The following is a 19,601-nucleotide window of genomic DNA, read 5'->3' as shown; positions in this document are numbered from 1 at the left end:
AAAGTACGAGGAGATTATGGTTGGCACGCATTGGCATGTCAAATATCTGAATTATTTTAAGTGCAAAATGCAATACACGTAGCGGAGATAGCAGGTGTAGTTAACAGAATAATGTGTACCACGTGAGCGCCGATGTATTTCTGTGTGTTACGCTATGTGATCATGGCAGTGATGTCATCTGATTGAACTCACGCCGCATCCTATCCCCAGCTCTGCCCTACAGTTGTGGGAGGGGAGCAGGGTGCTATCTGTGGACATTCAAAGTGACAGGACCAGCTGGGCTATGAAATCCAGTAAGACAGGCAGTTGGTCTGGGAGACGCAGACCACGAGCCCCCATAGCGCTCAATTACAGCAGCCTGCAACTCAACTCGCTGAGGAAAACTCAGCCAGGATTCAGTGGAACTGCTGCCAAACATCAGCACTTCTCCAACAACCTGTACAACTGATCATGCGCCGCGTGGCCGTTTCAGGAACGTTGGGGATCAATCAGCAGCCATTATCCTCGGCGATCCTCTTATTTCTGGCGATTTGGCTAATCGCATGCTGACATCTTTGGTATAGGCGACAGAAGCCACAGTACTGCGAGGACGATGGGTGGGAAGCAGTCTCGCAGTTTCTCCAACAAGGCGCTGAATGAGGTGAGTGTTAGTCGAAGCAGGAAGAGCTCCGGGAGAGACGAGCAGCCCAGCCTGTCCTCGGCTGCCGAGAGGATCCGCAGACACGCCACGGTGCACTTTGGCTTCAGCACCCTCAGCCTGGCCATGCGGAGCCTCGATGAAACCCCCTCTGAGCTGTGGGAGCTCCGGGAACTGCAGAAGCTAAACTTATCCATGAACTGCTTGTGCTCTCTACCCCCTGCCTTGGGCGCCCTGGACAATCTGGTGATCCTCAACCTGTGGGGTAACAACCTGTCCAGCCTCCCGGCCGAGATCAGCCTCCTGAAGAAGCTGCGCGTGCTCTTCGCCTGTCGTAACCGCCTGAGCGAGGTCCCAGAGGAGCTGGGCTCCTGCACCTGCCTGGAGGTGCTCAGTCTGGCCAATAACCAGATCACGGGCCTCCCCGGCAGCCTGGCGGCCATGCACAACCTGACCAAACTCAATCTCAGCCACAACCGCATTGCACACATCCCCACCTGCGTCTACAGCATGAAGGGCCTGGTCTTTCTTCATCTGGCTTGCAACCGTCTGGAGACCATCGCCGACCAGATCCAGAACTTGGTGAACCTGAAGATCCTCATCGTGGAGGGAAACAGCCTCCACACACTGCCTAAGACGCTGTGCTTCCTGGAGTCTTTAGAACTTCTCAATGTTGACTTCAATGACCTGCAAAATGTGCCGATGGAAATGTACCTACTGAGCCGGCTCGGGAGGCTGGCCTGCCACCCACTGGATAAAGGACTTCACATTATCCACAACCCCCTCCTCAAGCCTATCCAGGAGGTGCTGCAAGGAGGGCTCAGTGCCCTCTATAACTACCTCAAGCCCACGTGAGGGACCATGTGCATTTGTGTGTGTGTGTGTGAGAGTGTGTGTGTGTGTGTGTGTGTGTGTGTGTGTGTGTGCGTGTGGGTGTGTGCATCTAAAAAAAATCATAATGGGATGTTGGCACCAGTCGGCACGTGGTCGTCATGCTGTGAGGAGCCATTGCTGTCGCCACAAACGGCCCGATTGTGTTCACTCAACAAAAATGACCAGTACTCAGTATTAAAATGATTATTTCCTGTTTTTGGATGTAATGTAAAAGCTGGGTTAAAAATAAACAACAAGTAACTGCTGTGTCATGTCTAAACGTTTGTTAATCCACAGCGAAGGGTTCAGGACAAGTCGCTCGGCTCACGCAACAATTCACAGGTCTACATTTGGGGGCTGATTACTGGCCAGTTGATCTTGTTTGGCCCGCGGGGGAAAGTTCAGCGACATATCTCCGGCCTCTTTGTTGGATTCAGGTCATGGGGATCAGGTGTGGAAAGTCAGTGGAAAGAACGACGGAGAGGGGCTTAAGATCTACAAAATAATAAAACAAAACACAACAGGGACTTAAACTCTGATTAAATGTTGTTCCACTCCATCAGATCAGAGCAGGGCTGCTGGGCGGAGCTCCTCTGAGGTTGTCGGGTGTTGTCACACAAACCATTTGAAGGGAAGGGAAAAGAACTTGATTGAAAATTGCTTCTCGGGAAAATGTGAACAACTGTGGAACAAATTATTCAATTCAATTAGAATTATTTTAAGCAAATGTATATGTGATGAAAGCTCAGGAAGCTTGTAAGTGGACATTTGAATTCAGATTATTTTGTTACATATATGCAGTTATTGCTAAATTGGATTATCAATTAGAATAGCATGGCAAATATACACAAAGCAAAGATAAGCACAATAATTAATTAATATAGTCATTAAGTAAAACCCCTTTATGCGCAATGTTCAAATATGTAACATGTTATAAATATTTTATAAAGTGTAAATCTTGGCTGGAAAATAGCATGCCTCTCCAGCAAGGACATAGGTATAAATAAATGTTAAAAAAAACAGTTCCACATTTTTAATGCCTTTTTATCTATCACATGCTCGAGCATAGAAAACATGTTTTTATCCAAACCACTGTGACTTTAACTTCTACTCCTTCAATGACGTTAAGGTGTTTGTAGTCATGTGACTTTACTTCTGCAGAAGAGCAGCTTCACCGTGTGATGACGGCATTTAGGATTGTCTTCAAAAGTTCGAACCGCTCACAGTGAAGATTGAAGGTGCTACAGAAAAGTGACCTCCAGTTGCTACGTACCCATTACTACTTTACTCAAAGTGAATGCTGGGCTATCTACTAACTCTCTCTCTCTCTCTCTCTCTCTCTCTCTCTCTCTCTCTCTCTCTCTCACAAAGAGCCCATGCATTCATGATAGATGGACCCTTCCTGAATAAGTCTTTGGCCTAGATAGTGATCATGGAACATGTTGTCAAATAAAGCTCCTATAAAGATATTGCATCAATGTGAGTCAGGTGACCTGAATTCAGGTGTTCGGTGGTGATGTTACTATTTTAGTGAGAATACAATTACTTTGCCGTCTTGTGTCCCTTGTGCATAGAAATATATATAATAAAAAGGTCAGGGATCCACTTTTGAAATGCAAACATTGACCTGTGTACAGTCAAGTAAAACTTCTATGCCAATTATTCAAATTAATCTTTGCATTTTGGCGATCTACCTCATTCCACTGAACGTTTCACACTCGTGGTCAACTGTACACCGGGGATCACCCATGACTGCACTGAGCAGGCTTTGTAGGATTTGCTGATCCTATTTAATTGCTGCGTGCTCCGATAACTTTGCTTTATAATGAGACAATGTGCAAAATATAACAACGAGCTGAGCACAGATGGACCCGTGTACTTTATTCAAAGGCATTTGCATTAATAAGTCAAAGCTTAGAAAACAGTTTAGCATCAGCGGCAGCCAGTGACTTATATGGAAGGGCAGCTAATCAATCTCATATTGAACTTTTGACAATCAAGGCACGGGATAATCACAAAGGATTTAAATGTTAAAATCCCTGGTGTTTGACAGCTACATGAAAAGAAGCGTAATAAGACTTTCTATGGAGAGCAGTTTAGGTTCGGTGATTTATTCCGCCACACTGAGACTCCTCATAGGGTGTGGTGATGGGCGGTATGATGCTGTTTGTCAAGAATGCCAATTATGTCAATTATTACAACATGTTATTTAGCCCATCATTCGTATGTTTAACTGATTCCAACTGTTCCTGCGGGGAGAAATATGAGTGAGAATAGATTTGATGAAGGCCGACAGGATCTTCCTTGACTGGCGGACGTTCTCCACAAGGAAATGTCAATATTGCCTCTTCAATAGCACAGTATGTTGTTCAGAAATACTGTGAGTCACTGAAACTGTAGACCACTGAAATAACCTTTGAGGCCTAAATATGGAATCTTTTGATCCTGGTCGGGTATCAATTTTGGAGCCTCTTCCTTCCTGTCCAATCAGTGTAGTGTCATAGCCTTTCTGTATCTTGCTTCGAGAGCGCGATCAAAGTAGCCTAAGCTTCTGAAAGGTTACTGGGCGAAAACAGTAACCTTTGACATTGCTTTGGCAAAATGGAAATCAAGTATAATATCCGCATATTGAGCCAACTGTAACATCTGAATGCTACATGTTGTGATTGATAGGGCTTAAAAAGTAGCTAACAAGCAGTAGAAAGAGTCAAAATAGTTGGTTTAGCAGTTGATAAAAGGTTGGAAAGGTATGCGAAAGTAATGGAAAAATGGTTGGAAAGGTTAGCTAAGAAAATGGTGGAAATAGGTCGCTAAAAGTAATGGATGAATGGTCAAAAAGCAAAATGATGAAAAGCTAAATACTAAATATGTGTTAGACTGAATCAAAGTTGTGGCAAATGAGCAACTTTGGCTTATCCAAGTGGCAGTAGTACAAATGAAAACCTGACATGTAAATCCAGTTTAAAATCAATGCAGAAAAAAAGTATTTGGAACACAATGGCTGGTGTTGACTCTCTCTCTCTCTCTCTCTCTCTCTCTCTCTCTCTCTCTCTCTCTCTCTCTCTCTCTCTCTCTCTCTCTCTCTCTCTCTCTCTCTCTCTCCCCTCTCGCTCCCTGGCGAGTGCAAACAATGATGCTATCCATTCATTCCTCCATCCAATCGGAGGAGTTTACATTCCCATCAATTCCCATGGCAGCTCGGCTCAGACTGGCATTCATGCATTCTTGGCAACATAACTGTTGCAGCCGAGACAATACCTAAAAACCACGGACAAAACAAACATGTGGCGCTTCTATCAAATCCTTCAGCCGTTGTTTTGTAAACTCATGAAGAAAAACAACAACTGAAACCATATATCCTTGACAACACAAGGTCATGTTCAGGCTAAATGTAGACCTATGTCAATTTGGCTGCATTTTAATTAGCAATGAAAATTGCTGGTACAAGTGAAATCACCATGTGTGTTTATGCATGCAAAAACAAAAAGGGAATGACATTGGTTGACTTTGTCATTAGTTGCTTCTCCATCCCTTTGTTTGACATTGCTCTGAGAAAACCCTCCAGTTGTTTGCACTTGCCGTCTCAGATAAGACTAATTTTGAACAAATATTTGCATATATTAAAGTAAGGCCTCATTATTGATTCATCGAAGCTGAAAGACATGCGAGTGTGTGTGTGTGTGTGTGTGTGTGTGTGTGTGTGTGTGTGTGTGTATGACGATGTGGCTCTGTTATGACATGTCAACCACTGAGCTCCTCTTGAAGGTTGGCCGGAGTTTCCCTCTAATAGGATCAATGCATGCATTTAAATCCGAAAGGACACACAAGGTGAACTGTGATTAAAAATCCAGCTGGGAAAATATTTTAAGGAAATATTGTCTTAATAAATGAAGGTGTCAAGTTGAGCATTAAAAAGGCTACATTTTCTTCATATTACATGATTTTCATTAGCAGATTGGGATGAATTAATTTACATTCAAAATGAAGACTTTGTGAAGATAATTCATATTGCTACCTCAAGTGAGAAGTATAGTGTTTTGCTTTAATATCAGTATATCATCAACCTGATAACAAAGTATGATGATAAGCTGTTGTAAGATCGAGCAATTTAATTCAATTTATTTTGTTCAGCCCCAAATCATAGATGCAAATTTGTAAAAATTGTACAAATTCATAGAATAAGTAGCAAGCATCACTGACTCACAATTCTGTACTAAATGCTTCTTCCATGGCTCGGGTCTAACTGCACTACTTCACCTCCACCAACTTCTCCACCGCTGGTCCACATCAACGCCAATAGAGTCACAGGAGGAGGAGGGTGCAGCTCCGCCTGTCTTCTCTCCTCACAGGCGGGGCTGACGCGCGCCCTCTACCGGCCACACGGCGCGCACACAGCCGCTGCGCTCCTGGAGCTGCCGGACCTCTCGATCCACACGCGTAATTCCGGGAATCAAGACTCACTCACAACATTCCTCCTCCAAGTGTGGAGCAAGCCGGCAAGGAGCAGCCGTGTCGGCGACAGTGTCCCTCTCACACACACCCCGACAGCACGCCAGGGACTCGAGGGCAGGCCGGAGACACTTTAGACTGGACAGTCCTGAAAAGTGTAGGTAGGATTCAAGTTGCTATAAAGAAAGAAGAGTTGCCCCCGCGGCTGGGGGTTAACGCTGCGACGGCGCTGTCGACATGGATAAAGTTGTCAGTTGCTTGTTTGCTGCAATTTCCCTGCTGTTGTCGGCACGAGGGGAAGTTTTTAAAGGTAAGGACGTTTACCTGGACACCTTTACACGCCCAGAACATACGCGCGGTCTTGTTTGATGTTTCGCCCGCGAGACGAAGTGGAGGGGACAGGCACTTTAAGTCAGTTTGTGCACTATTTTGTCTGATAGTTTACTCGCAATTATCAAAAAAAACAACCCAACAAAATCTGATTTTTTTATTGATGCTTTACTCATGGTTGTTTACATCTGTGTTTTTGAATTAGCCTTGTCTCGTGTGTGTGTAGTGTAAACGGGAGCATGAAAGTACCGTAAGTTACTGGAGGGTGGCATTCTGGAGACAAAATGAGCGTTAAACGTTCATTTTTGCTCACATTTCTGCAGGTCTGCCTCTCACCGGGTGCAGTTTGTTCCCACCTTGCTGCCTGTGCCGCTGTGCGCAACGAGCAGGTGCGCTGTGTGCGAGCACCGGAGCACCGGAGCCGCTGCGCTGGCTGTCAACGGCGCTATTTACCATGAGCACAAGTTGAAGGAGTTTAATGTCCGCGTCTAACTTTATCGTGATAAGATGCTGTCTAATGTGATTAACCTCAAGGGATCCACGCACCGGAGTGTCGCTGCGTGTGTGTGTGTGTGCTGGTGGTTGGATATGCGGAGAGGCGATTAGCCAAACGAGACTTAAACCGTCATTGTTTCGGTGAACTTAAGCCATCGTGTCCCAGCGACCATGTTGACATTGCAGTCACTGTGTCGTGTGGCTAACCCAAATAAAATGTACGTTATATTTGGTGGGCAGTTTGTTTTTTTTCTTCATCCATAGTGTTTTTCACCTTCTCTCTTAATTCCACTTCTATATCTCACATCAAATGCAATACACGCCTCTACTGTAGTTTATATATGACACATATTTTATTTTTTTATTTCTTTGATTTTTCCTTTCTTTTTTCTTGTACTTTAAGTGCCTGAAAAGTATGGGTGGTTAATGCACTTTGTATGTTGTGGCTATTTGAATGAACTGGTAAAAAGTCTCGATGTGAGTAGAACTACTTCCCTCACATGCTTTTGGTTGTCTCTGAAAAGTGTTTGCTTTGAGAGTTTCTCTGCAATATTTGCTGAATTTGTTGTTTCATTGTCTAAATTCTGATGCCGGCCTCCCACATAGTTACAATCAGACACTCCTACTCAAATTCATGTCATTCATGCAAGACCCACTTCATGTGTTGCACGTCTAATTCAAAGCTTTGTGGAGAAAGGAACAAGTAGTTTTCATCAGGACGATACAGTTATGTGACTTTTTAGAATTACTGAAATAATAGAGCAGACTTTCACTTTCAGTATAATGGCTGTAAATGGCCCCGGGGGGACTCAATATTCAGTCTTATTTAGCCCCTTAAGGGGTCATTTTGTTATCTCCACAATGGCATTATCTAAGTGGAAAATGGTGCATTAGCCTATATTCATGCCAATCAATATAGAGACAACGAATGTCCAGTCTCAGGGTAATCCATACTGCCAATACAATTAGAGTTGCATTCAGAAACTTCATCAAATGTGGCTCCATATCTTAATGTGGTTTGTTTTCCATCCTGCTGAGACTCTGAGGAAGCGGCATGTGTGTGTGTGTGTGTGTGTGTGTGTGCGTGCGTGTGTGAGAGAGAGAGGTGAAGCTGTTCTGTGGTGTGGTTTCAGTTATAGCTGGATGCCGTGGGATTCAACAGATAACTGATGCATTTTTCGCAGAGCCTGCTGGGGGCAGCATGGCACACATATAATATGATACCCATATGATGAAGTCAAGCCGCTCCGAGCGGAGGACCACGAGTCAGACACACACAATCAGAATTCAGATGCACTTTTTTTTTTTGGTGTCAACATTTCAATTTGATGTTTTCATAGGGTCTGTAGATGAGAGACCGAAAAATAAGCAGATGCATTAAATGGTGTTATCATAAATTAACTGTTTTAATCAAGTAGTATGATTGCTAAGGGTCAATTTTAGTGACTGAGAACTCTCTTGCCCTGCAGCCCAAAGTATTCCCAGTCCATTTTTGTGTGAGGTTCATCAGTCTTTCTCGCTAGCAGCCTCAGGACTGGGAGATTTATTGGAGTGGGCTGCACTGTAGGGCTCCCAGTGGGGCCGAAACCATCGATAAATGTGCTCCTAATTGCATGAGTGTGTGTGTAAATATGTAAACCAGGAGAAAATCAATTGAATGTGTGTTGCTCTCTCTGGCGAGGTGATGGATTAGCCACACGCGGATGGAGAGGCTAAATGTGAGCCTGTGCATGTGGCTCAAGTCATTTGTTATGGAGAGTATGTGATAACAGCTCATGTGATAATTAGATCACCGAGGTAACCAGAGTACCAGTCTCCTTCAGTGTGCCGTGTGACTGCGCAGCCTCAATTCGATCACAGAGGAACAGTCCTTTGGAGGTCTTTTAATTTCCACATAAAAAAACTCCATCATCAGGATCACTCTGTATCAGTTTCATCTCCTTCCTCCGTGAGCTGGTTTATGCACCTGCATCTCTGCTCCCAGTGGCATGGTAGAGATGAACTGCTCTTTTTTTTCTTCTTTCTCCTCCCCTCCCTGTTGCATTCACAATGCCCACTGGATGCTCCAGGTTCAGAGAGAAAGCAAAAAAATAAAAAAAAACAGCAACACTATAAATCACTTGTTGTGTATGGCCAGTGCTTCTGTTTTCTACATTATGAGGACAGTTTTTTTTCCTCTCTAGAAGGTCTGGCCTTTGATATCTATACTCTGTCTTTTGCCCAGGCACATTAAATTCCAGGGAGCTGTGCGCTTTGTTATGTTTACCACCTTTTCCAGCAGCCATAAAACCTGCCTTGTTTTCTGATAGGGGTGAGCCGTGTGTGGAGAATAATGCCCACGCTTGGTGTGTAGAGCTGTAGTTTGTCATTGCAGAGTGACTGCTGCTGATAGCGTCCTGGTTGACCGATCCTGATTGCCATCCAAGCTGTGACTAAGGAGTAAAACAATACATTGGCTGCTTGGGAAGATAAACGGCACTTCATTTGAAGTCTGGCAATAATTTAGATAGTTTTTCACTCATGAAATGTTTCTTTATTCTCCGTTCGCTTCTCCCAGCTGACTCAGATTTAATAGAGACTTTTCCCGAAAGGTGTCCTGAAGGGTGGCAGTTTCCTTTGTGTGAGCCAGTGGAGAATGAAATTAAATATGCATGTGATTTTTTTTATTTTTATTTATTTATTTATTTCTCGGTGGCTTCAACCAATGTTGGAGGAGGGGGGGAAAAAAAAAGCTCTTTGGTGATTGATGATAGTACAAAGCAGAAAGTGAGGTGTCTACATTCTTCTGTAACTTTGCTTTTCAGACACTTTTATTATGAGGATAATGAATGCGGTGGAAACATGGATTTACTGAAGCTGTTCAAACACTGCGGGTACATGTGTGAGTTCTTCGAAAAGGGTCTGCTGAGTTTGTCAGCAGAGCTGTCTTAAGACTGATCACAGCTGGTAGACATGGGGGGCGTGTCACTTTAAAAACTCAACTTTAGGAACTTGAAAATATTGAGTTGAGACCACAGGAGTGTTGTCCATACACGACACGTTATTGGGTCTTGGTATATTACATAGCATGGCTTGTCAATACATGTGCATTTTAGTTTTACATTCAATAACAGATGCCTAATAACACAAAGCAAAACAGCTAAGTCATTTTTGGGGGGGCGGGGGGGGGCGAGGGGGTTTAACATTTCTTTTATGCAACATTATATCACATTAATATACTTCCAGACCATCCATATTGCAAAAAATAAAATAATAATGGTCTATCAGAAGCATCAGCAGCGTTCTTCCAAATCATAGAACAAGAACCTTTTGTTGTTTTTAATCCATCATATAATATATATATATTCATCATTTGTTATCCTCATTCGACTTATTATAACAGAATAAGAAAACATGTTGCATTCTTAGCGAAGGGCACACAGCTTGACGCATTATTCAGCTTTGTCTCAATGGGAGAAGTCAGCATCTGTTCTCTGGAAGTTGCCACGAGGCATTCTTGGAAATGTAGGAAATATCCGTAACTGAAGTCAGAGATAAGGGAGGTTGAGGAAAAGTCGAAAAAAAAGTAAACAGCGTTTCAACACAAAATAACTACAGAGACGCCGTTAACATCACAAATCGATGATGCATAGCGGTGCGAGAGCAACCACGGGTGAACGTTTTCATTCATTTAGGCATCAGGTAACACAACTAATGTAGAGATTAAATCAGGACCGAATCTGTCCTCTTCACCGCATATCGAGTTCGTAACACTTTAAATGGTACATAATGGTTTGTACAGTCGAGGATCCGTATGATTTTCTGAGAAACAGGGGATGTATTTTGCTCATTTAGGTCACATTGTGACATTTTTTTACTTCATGAATAGTATTTAAGTTCTGTGAAAAAGGGAATAAAAGTGGTATTATTGGTTGGCTTAAGAAGGTGACTGAAAGTGCAGTCATTTTGCACGTTGACACATTTTCCGGGATTTAAATTTGACTAGGAGTTCAGCTCAGCTTTAATGTAGAGGTGTTACCATCTTCATCCGATGAACACTGCACACAGTGCAGCCCTTTTCGAGCCCGTTTGAGGGCACGGAAAGCAATTGGCTAGTAATTAGCTCATTCGATGCTGGGCTGCAGCACATTAAACAGCACGTAAACTTGCCTATAAATGCCACTTTGTTCTGGTTAGATTCTTTAATTCAGAGAACTCGACCAACTGCCTTTGCTATTCAGTGTTGAATCCTTTCCGAGCAATGACCCCCGAGCATCAGCTGACACTCCGGTCTCCAGTGAGTCTAACACATGATCATCGAGACAGTCAGGTGACTGACCTGTAAACAACATTACACTGTTGACCATACGATTAGAGGGCTTTGAATGAAATGTCAACTGTTCACCAAAATGAAGGTGAAATTAAAGCTGAATTTCAGACTTGGAGATCAAATGCCGGCACTTTGAAATAAAACAATGACTTGTGGGTTTGAAGTGCGTGATTACGAAGCCGGCACAACAACGAAAACGTGCGACTGTCCCAAACCGTCAAAGACTGCACTGTAAGTATGGGAATTAAGTGAAGTGCCGGCCTATCCCGGGCACTTCAAATCTGCGAACACAGCGGCTCACCAATATGGTTTATCATCTTCATATCCCTTGAGTGCCACTCCACATTCAATCATTAGCTGTTGATTTGCAAGTGATTTTATTTACATTCTTGAGAGGCAGTAATAGTTTGAAGTTGCTTCTCGAGGCGGCTGATGTGGCTATGTTATCCGGGCGCGCTGCAATGGAATGATAATTGGCCTTGAGATGTGACTGTGTGAAGGAGGCTGGACAAACAGAGATGCTCTAATTATACACAGCTCCTTCTTCAAATGAAGAGGATAAAAGCTAATGAATCACACACAGGCCAGTGCAGGGGCTGCCTAATGAAGAGAGAGTGAGAGACAGAGAGGGGAGTGTTTGTAAGAGAGAGGAAGTGTTTGTGTGTGTGTTTGGTGTGTGTGTGTGTGTGTGTGTGTGTGTGTGGCATGCTTGAACAATTCTGTGATCTCATCACCATGTCAAAAAAAAAGAAAAAAACCAACAACACTCGGTAGAAAAACAACAACTTACTATGCAGCAGATCATGTTTACCCGAGTCTGCATTCGTAGTAGGTGGCTCAGAGAGTCAGGGCACCAAGGAAAATTTCACTAATTAATGCTCCAAGGGTCTCAATTGTTATTAATGGTGACGAGGAGGAGGAGGAAGGAACGAGGGAGGAGTTGGAAAAGCAGTTTTAAATCATTACAGCCTTTCTGCTCTATTGATTGTTGGGCCTTACTCTCTGCTTGCCGTTGTGGATGGCAGCTCACTTTTATTCAAGATTTTTAAAAAGTCTTTTTTTTTTTTTTTTTCATTTGAAAAGCTTCTACTATCCTTAGAATTAAATCTCTACCGCAGACCGGTGACTGGCAATGACCGATGGTTTTACTCTGCGATTGAATTGACCCTGACCCCGGCTCATACCTCACTTATCTTCAAAAGCTGCTGTTCAATCAGCTAGTTTCTATTCGGCATTGTCGCCTATAGCCAAGGGGTTGGTAGCAAGTAGACTGAAATTGATTCTGATACAGCCCCACTTTTATATTTGGTTCAGGTGAGCCTACAGCCTGGTCCTGGAGCATGAAGCTTTAATTTGAAGTCTTGTCAAATAAAACTCCCGCCACCGCTTTGACGCCATAGTCACGTAGCTAAAAGGTGCAACGTTTTTTTTTTGGGTGTAATTTCATGAATAACTCAAGTTGCCTCCTTCACAGGACAGATGCACTTTGCTAACTTGGAGGAGACTCTGTTTCATGCCAAAAAGCTGTCCGCATAGGTGGCTGCTCCTCACACAACTGGCGGTGTAGTGTAGGTGCTTGCAGTGAGAGGAGGAGGTGGGTGCTGCCACTGCTGTTTCACCTTGTCTCCTGTTATTTATTAGGCTTCTGTCAAGGCTCAGGCAGTAGGCAGGTGTACGTCCCTTCTCCTCCTCTCCCCATTCGGGCTTTATGAGTATAACCAGGGGCAAAATTCTCCATTACTGTCAGTCTGAATCTGTAGCCGTCACATTAGCGCACGTCATGCAGTCATTAATGCATTAGGCCTTGTTTGAGTGCCAGTTATTTGCATTGGCTTTTACACTGTCTATTTGCCCTTGTGCTAAAAGCTGCCTTGGCTGAACCTATTGACCATTTAACTGTTCAATAATGAAGCGATCCCTGAGGATGAATCAGGCTGCCGTGGTCCTGTTGAATAATGCTTGTGAGGACGAGAAGAAACCAAGATTCACGATCATATATGCATTTTCCTGGTCTTTTGAGAAGGAGGCAGAGTGAAGCAGCATTTTATTTATCGACTGTATTTTTTTTTTTTTTTTTTTACTGAAGCCGTATCCCCCTTGCATATGATGTCCCCACTAACAACCTAGGACACCATTATCCACCCTTGTCCTCCACTTCCTCCCAAAGCAGAATGTACCTGATTATGCTCCTATCGGTCACACTCTGGCGCCTATTTGGAGGCTGTTATCTGTTTGCGGTGGAGACTCCTCGGGGAAGCATACGGCCGATAAGAGACTGTTGTTCTGTAAACAGCCCTCTGACCTCCTCAGGCTGGGCTTGGCTCCGTTTCAAATGGGTCTCCTTTGTATTGGCCCCAAGCTCAAACCGCCGCGTGACTTGATTCCCTCAGGGGCCGGTTTAATGGCATTACTGTACGCTCCACGCCGTGCGGGGTGGTCACTCTGGAGCTGCCGGAGCCAGAGGGGGGGTGAGCATGCCTTGAGAAGAGGAGGGAAAGGGGGCGAATAAGACGGTGGGAACGATGTCGCAGGAAAGATGTGCCGTTGTCTGTTGCTGAACATTTGGGAAACGAGGATGTTAACGTGAATGCCCCTTTGTGCCCCGTTATGTGGAGGGAAGCTTGTGGGAACGGAATTAGCTGATAATGGAGCGGTGTTTTCCATCACCATTTTATATTTCAACCGTGTGGCGGGCTTCTTACCACAACATGAATTATATTCTCACTCGGGCTTGTCCCTGTCTGTTAACTCGCGACAGTCTGACACGAGACAAGCGCATTAGTCTTCTGGGGACAACTTGGCTAACTGCTGGACCTTCAACGATGAAAGACTGTCAGTTGGCTTCACCGATGTCAGCTCAGTTTTTAACACGACGCTTGTTTAATTTGCCAGCTTGTCTGAGCAAACAATGCATTGGAAACCAGTAGCCATGGGCTGCAGTGCAGTGATCTGTTGTACTAAATCACTTTTGGTGTTAAACACTACTTCATCGAAACAGCTATTGAGACAAACAGCTGCAGGGCCCGTATTAAAGACAGAGCAAACACAAAACAATAACTAGAAAAGATGACGCTCGGCTTGAAGCTCGACTCCTACCATGTAATCAGAGTTTGTCACGCTAAAGAAATTACAGGGCACAGGAGTCATTAGAAGTGCGGCTGCATCCCCGCACTGCAAACGGAAACTCTGTTGAAAACGCATGTTTTTGGAATAATGCACATCTGAATAAACAAACCGGTGAAAGTCTGACAAGTTGATTATAAGGATAGTTCGCTGGCGGCCGGGAGGATGAATTCAGTTGGATGTGACGTCTCAGAGACTTATTGGTATCAGGGCAAACGAGTAATTAATGTGGAAAGCCTCGAGCATTAGTTGTTTTTTTAGCCACGTTATCATCAGCCCTGCCACAGCGTCGCTTACTGTATCATTGCAAATAGCACTCCATTAAAACCAGTTAGGACACAATTAAATGGTGTTGTATACTTTATTTAAAGGGAAATCTTACTTTACTTTGATTGCCACTTTTCAATCAGTTTGTCCATTTGTCTTTCTGTCCCCTATAGCCTTAAAAACTACAACTGAAAGGCTCTGAACACTCTGTGAATATCTTTCTGTAACGTGTGTGAATATCATTACCCACTGCTGAAGCGATGGTTTGACTATAATGCAAACATATCTTTTCCCTGTCCTACTTAGTCTTTGAGCAAGTCCCAGGGCTAACGGAGAATTTCCCTATTGCCGTTCCCAGATCTCTAAATGGGGCATTATTCATAATAGGATCCCAGCTGAAGGTAGGCAGTAGAGACGTTTATAAAATGAGGCAGGAACAAGAACAAAAATGTATTCACACAAGAATCATGTGATTTTTTTTTTTCAGGTTTCCTATTTTGTCACCATACAGGTTTGTTTAACCAAACGTTAAACAAACATTCACTCAAAGTGGCTTGGATTGCTAAATGTTGGTTAGCATGATGCTAGCAAACATAAAACAAAAGAAAAACAATGGAGCCTCCATTACTCAACCTACATATTAACTTGTGTATTGTTACTTCAATTTATATTGCTTTTTATATTATGACATTTGCCACTGTACTAATGTAACTGACCATTTTCTACAAATTGACCCTTGGCTAAGCCCCGCCCCCTTTGCTGCTTCTACGTCAAGGTGTCAGAGCCACCATGGCGCCCACACTGTCACCAAGTACACTCCCATGATCTATATCATCTAATGTTTGGTAAAAAAAAAAGAAGTGATTTCAGACTTGAAGTTTTGTATCACATTTTCTCATTCTCTGCACAATAAAACAAATAATCCAAAATTATTTCGCCATTTAGATCTATATTACAAGTAATTGAGCACATTCCCTGTCTTTCCTTTGATAGCAAGCACTGCTGTATTACATACTGTGTAAGTATTACCCTGTCTTCTGCAACACATTTATTGAAGCCAAAAATAATCATTTCAGTGCCAGATTTGATATTCATCCTACTCATGTCCATGTCAGCCTTCCGACTTAAATTATATTATTTATTAATTAAATAATTTGATGTCTTCAAGCATGTCACAGTCCTGGAGGTATTTTTCTTTTTAATAAGCCATGTAGTACTTCACTTTACTTGAGACTGACATCAGTGGACTGGATATCGCCGCATATATCTTCTTTTAAGCAAACCGTAGGAAAAACTTTACTCAACATATGAACGTGAGCAGAATTAAGTGTTAATATCTGTGAATTTGATACACCCATGCTCCCCTCGGACATGCCAGTGTTGCTCCACAGCCTTATATAGTCCTTGGGAAGTCACGGCAGCATCAAACAGTGCGGATCAAGATTGCGGTGGCTTCGTGAGGCAGAGGCACACGGGCTGGGTTCAGAGGATGAATAATTCACTCACATGAGCCCAGGCTTCTCGCCGTGATACTAATATTCAACAGCACCTGTGTGTCTGAAAATCTCTCCCCTTCAACCCACCAGGTTACTTTCCCTGGGGAAAACCTCACCCCGGCATCACCCCAGCTGTGCTTTCTCCAAACTGTCAGAATAGCGTCGCCTTGCCTAGAATGCTGTGCTGGGACGACAGAAGAGGAAACAGCTCAGTGTACAGTAGGCTGTAGTGAGACTGGACTCAAAAATACTGAGAAAAAAAAGTGTGAACATCATTAGGGCTGGGCATTGACCCTTTTTGGCCTTGACAGAGGTGTGTGTGTATGCAACCAAGATACACCACATTGTCCATCCAGTGTAAAGGACACCATGTAAGTATCCACAACTCTGGTATTAATTTGCCCTAACGTTGAATATTTTTTTAAGCGATATCCTGACCAAAAGATGTGCCTGCTTTCCACTGAATGCTGTAGCTTTGAATTGACTGAATTCGGTGGGTCCTTTTCACTATTTCGTTCTCCACAGCAGACAGTGGAGGCGGGATTCTTTGACGATCTCCGTAGCGAGGCCGCGCGACAAAACGTCTGCAACAACACGTCTGCAACAAAACATCGGCAACAAAACATCTGTAACAAAACGTCTGCACTTCAGGAATTGTAAGGCAAGGTTGTGCAAAAAAATGCAGGAGCCATTGAAGGTTGCTCGACGAGTTTGAAATGGTGGGTTTGTTGCACTGGTGACAGTTTTCTCTGACAGAGCAATGGTCTGCAGTGTTAAAACTCCACCTTCTGGTATCGACTCAGCTCGCTTGGAACCTCAACAGGGGTGCTATAAAAAAAAAGTAATTGATTTGTGCGTAACAATAGCAGAGCCGCCATGACTTTGGTTTGAGATCAACGCTGAATTTTCTTCCGGTCCCCCCCACCCTTACCCTCTCCCTCTATTCCTATCATTCTACATTTCATCATTCAGCCTTCATTTCTATAATTATCTGAACAAAAGATGCTCAAGCATTGACAGATCAGCTGCGTCCGTGCGAGTGTGGAGGCGTTTATGTGCACATAAACACATAGCCTGTGTTTATAGTGTGTGTGTGTGTGTGTCTCTTGATGGTCCACAAGTGTGCAGTTCGATGTGTGTGTTGTCGCACATAGCCAGTGTTGGAATCTTTTGTCTGTGCGCTGCGGTTTCCTCCTTCCTCCCTGTGTGTCAGATAGCGGACCCGTCTCCGGCTTATTATCAGGGATGTGACAGAAGGCGGCAGGCGGCATAGCGATGCCTTAATGAAATCTGGGCCCTGGCTAATTGGTGACACCGTAGTGTGAGGGAATGAGAAAGGCAGCAACCAGACTGGCCAGACGAAAGGAGAAGACAGCGGGTCCGGCCCTCGCACCACTAAATTAAGCCTGTCATGTTCATTTGTAGTACACACAGAAGGAGGGAACACCTACACTGTTCTTATCAAAATCCTGCAAATGCAAAACTCCCCGCTGGTCGACCGATGATAGCCCCTGGTAACGGTATTTTCTACTCAGCAGAGTTTCCTTTTCCATCTTCTCCTTTTCATTATACCTTGGCAAGTCTTTCTCTTTTGCTCTTACTTTCAAAGAGCTACATTTGGCGAGGGTGAACCATGGCCTCTTTTATTCTTGGTGCTTGGTTTTTATCATGGCTCCACGTGTATATAGGGAACATACATACGTGAGTTCTGCTTTTAACAAAAGCCAATAGGCCTTAAAGGGAGATTACCTTTGGGAAAAAAAAATCACACATTCTTAAATCAAACAATATGCACCTTGACTCAATTTAATATATTCAGGGGTTTTACCTCTACAGACAAATTTAGTTTTGTATGGCTAATAATGTATAGTGGCTAATGCTAGTGGAAATGGTGTTCTGCCAATCTATCAAGAGTTACATGAACGCTGCAGAAATATCACAGATATTTTGAGATGATGAAAAACCCACGTACATCTGCACACTTAGACATCACTGTGGGTTAGTGAGTTAGTATGAGTCACTTGTAATTTGGGTAAACCAACCCTTGGAGCATGGACTAGATGATGGGGCCCGAGGTTGTCGGTAGTTCTTCCTGCCTTGCTCTGGGCTGGCTGCCTGAACCTCCGGCCTCATAGAAAGCCAGTTTGGCTTCCTCGCATCCACCAGAGCTTGAGGGCTCCTTCTGGGGGTGTCGCAGCTGACCTTTCTCTGTTGGAGGGGGGTAACGTACAGCCGGCCTCTATCTGTCACGCCCCCAGCTGTGTTGATGCGTTACAAAGGACCACGGGGGGCTACTGCAATGTTATGTTTGAGTAATAGCAAATGAGGTACAGTAGGAGTCGTGTTGCTCAGCTGGTCCCATACTGATAGTGATGGCCCTCTACTCGCCCCATTTATTTCTAGCACCAATCTTCATCTGTCATTGAAATTCAGAATTACACAAGCCATTTAAAAGTTCATTATGAAAAATGACTTGCTCTAACATACAGCCAGCGTTTCATCAAGTTAAAGAACTGTGTAAAGAAGCGATTGGTTTGCAGCTTAGGAAAGATTAATCCAGAGACTAAAAGGTGTTCAAATCCCTGTCTATCCTCTATCTTCACCGGTTCACATCTGAGGCTAAGCTCACATGTCCCATAAGATTGCGATGAAAGAGCTGGGTGCTTTGACCATGTTGTTTTAGACCCGTACATGTAATGACCTGATCAAACATCCCCCGTGCTCATGGGCTGACAAACACCAAAACAAATCAGATTTCCTTCTACTTCACTTCTCTCCCTCTGTGACAGATCTAGCCCAATTCTGTGATCTGGCTGTCCTCGAATACATGGGGAGATCAAAGAAGGCGAAAAACATTTACATAAAAGATTATGTATGAGTTGTAATTAGCGCCTTCTTCGGCAGTGACAACAGAAAAAGCTGCGATTTTGGCTTTAAGATGAAACGAAGGTGGGGTGAGATTTAAAATAGCCAGGTTTGAGCTTTAGCGTCGCGTTTTTAATTGAAGGAATCCCCCAGAGATTGTCCAGCTTTTCCAGGAGCACCTGACTAAAATAAGAGATAGATTAGGATTAGTCTTATTAATTTTTGTAAATGCATTCACGCACATTCATTTTCTCCAAGATAATTACGTGGTTTTACTTTGACAGTTCCTTAATTTCATATGCCCAAGTGTACTGCTGCAAGTCCAGCAGTGTATTCATCAAGGAACACGCTCCACTCAACTCCTTCCTATAAAAATGAGGTTCTTTCCTCCTCCAAATTCTATTCAAAAATCATGAGTAGTTGTCATTTTACATCAAGGTACGAGACTACGATTTAGAGTGAGTGATGCAAGATTATTGCTTTGGGCAAAAGTGATTTTTTTTTTCTACCCTCGCATTGGTACAGTGGGTGCCATATTTATGGCATGTGGAAAATTTGTCAGAAGATGTCAATTGGCAAAGCTGCAAGAGAAATCTTTTTAATGTGTCGGTGCTACAGCATGTCATTAGAGGCAATTTCCCTGCCACAAAGAGGGTCAGCGGAGGGGGTCAAATTGTGTTGTGTGCTCATTGGTCTATTATCTAGAATTGTGGTAGAAGACAATTTTTGAAATTTCATTCTAATCGTCGTAAGTAGC

General features: G+C 43.6%; 2 protein-coding genes across 8 annotated transcripts in view; both read left to right on the top strand.

The window, feature by feature from the left end:
* The first annotated feature begins 592 nt into the window (after window positions 1–592).
* LOC137782283 (leucine-rich repeat-containing protein 30-like) lies at window positions 593–1,492 on the top strand. Its single transcript, XM_068571502.1, has one exon. It carries the CDS (start codon window positions 593–595, stop codon window positions 1,490–1,492), a length of 900 nt encoding a protein of 299 aa, XP_068427603.1.
* Window positions 1,493–5,980: 4,488 nt separating this feature from the next.
* LOC137804160 (receptor-type tyrosine-protein phosphatase mu-like) overlaps window positions 5,981–19,601 on the top strand; it is a 137,970-nt gene continuing 124,349 nt past the window's right edge. For all 7 annotated transcript variants that reach the window (XM_068603231.1, XM_068603282.1, XM_068603265.1 and 4 more), the window contains exon 1: window positions 5,981–6,269. In XM_068603231.1, coding sequence (XP_068459332.1) covers window positions 6,197–6,269 — 73 coding nt within the window. In that variant the 5' untranslated portion in view covers window positions 5,981–6,196. The remainder of the gene's footprint in view (window positions 6,270–19,601) is intronic.

This window comes from Clinocottus analis, unplaced genomic scaffold (assembly GCF_023055335.1).
Source record: "Clinocottus analis isolate CAN_PGR_092001 unplaced genomic scaffold, fCliAna1.0.p SCAF_11, whole genome shotgun sequence".
Lineage (NCBI taxonomy): Eukaryota > Metazoa > Chordata > Actinopteri > Perciformes > Cottidae > Clinocottus > Clinocottus analis.
This window is presented reverse-complemented; position numbering and strand designations above follow the sequence as displayed.

Excerpts from the sequence above, each read along its gene's own strand:
- LOC137782283 (XM_068571502.1), top strand. The coding sequence starts at position 593 with ATGGGTGGGAAGCAGTCTCGCAGTTTCTCCAACAAGGCGCTGAATGAG.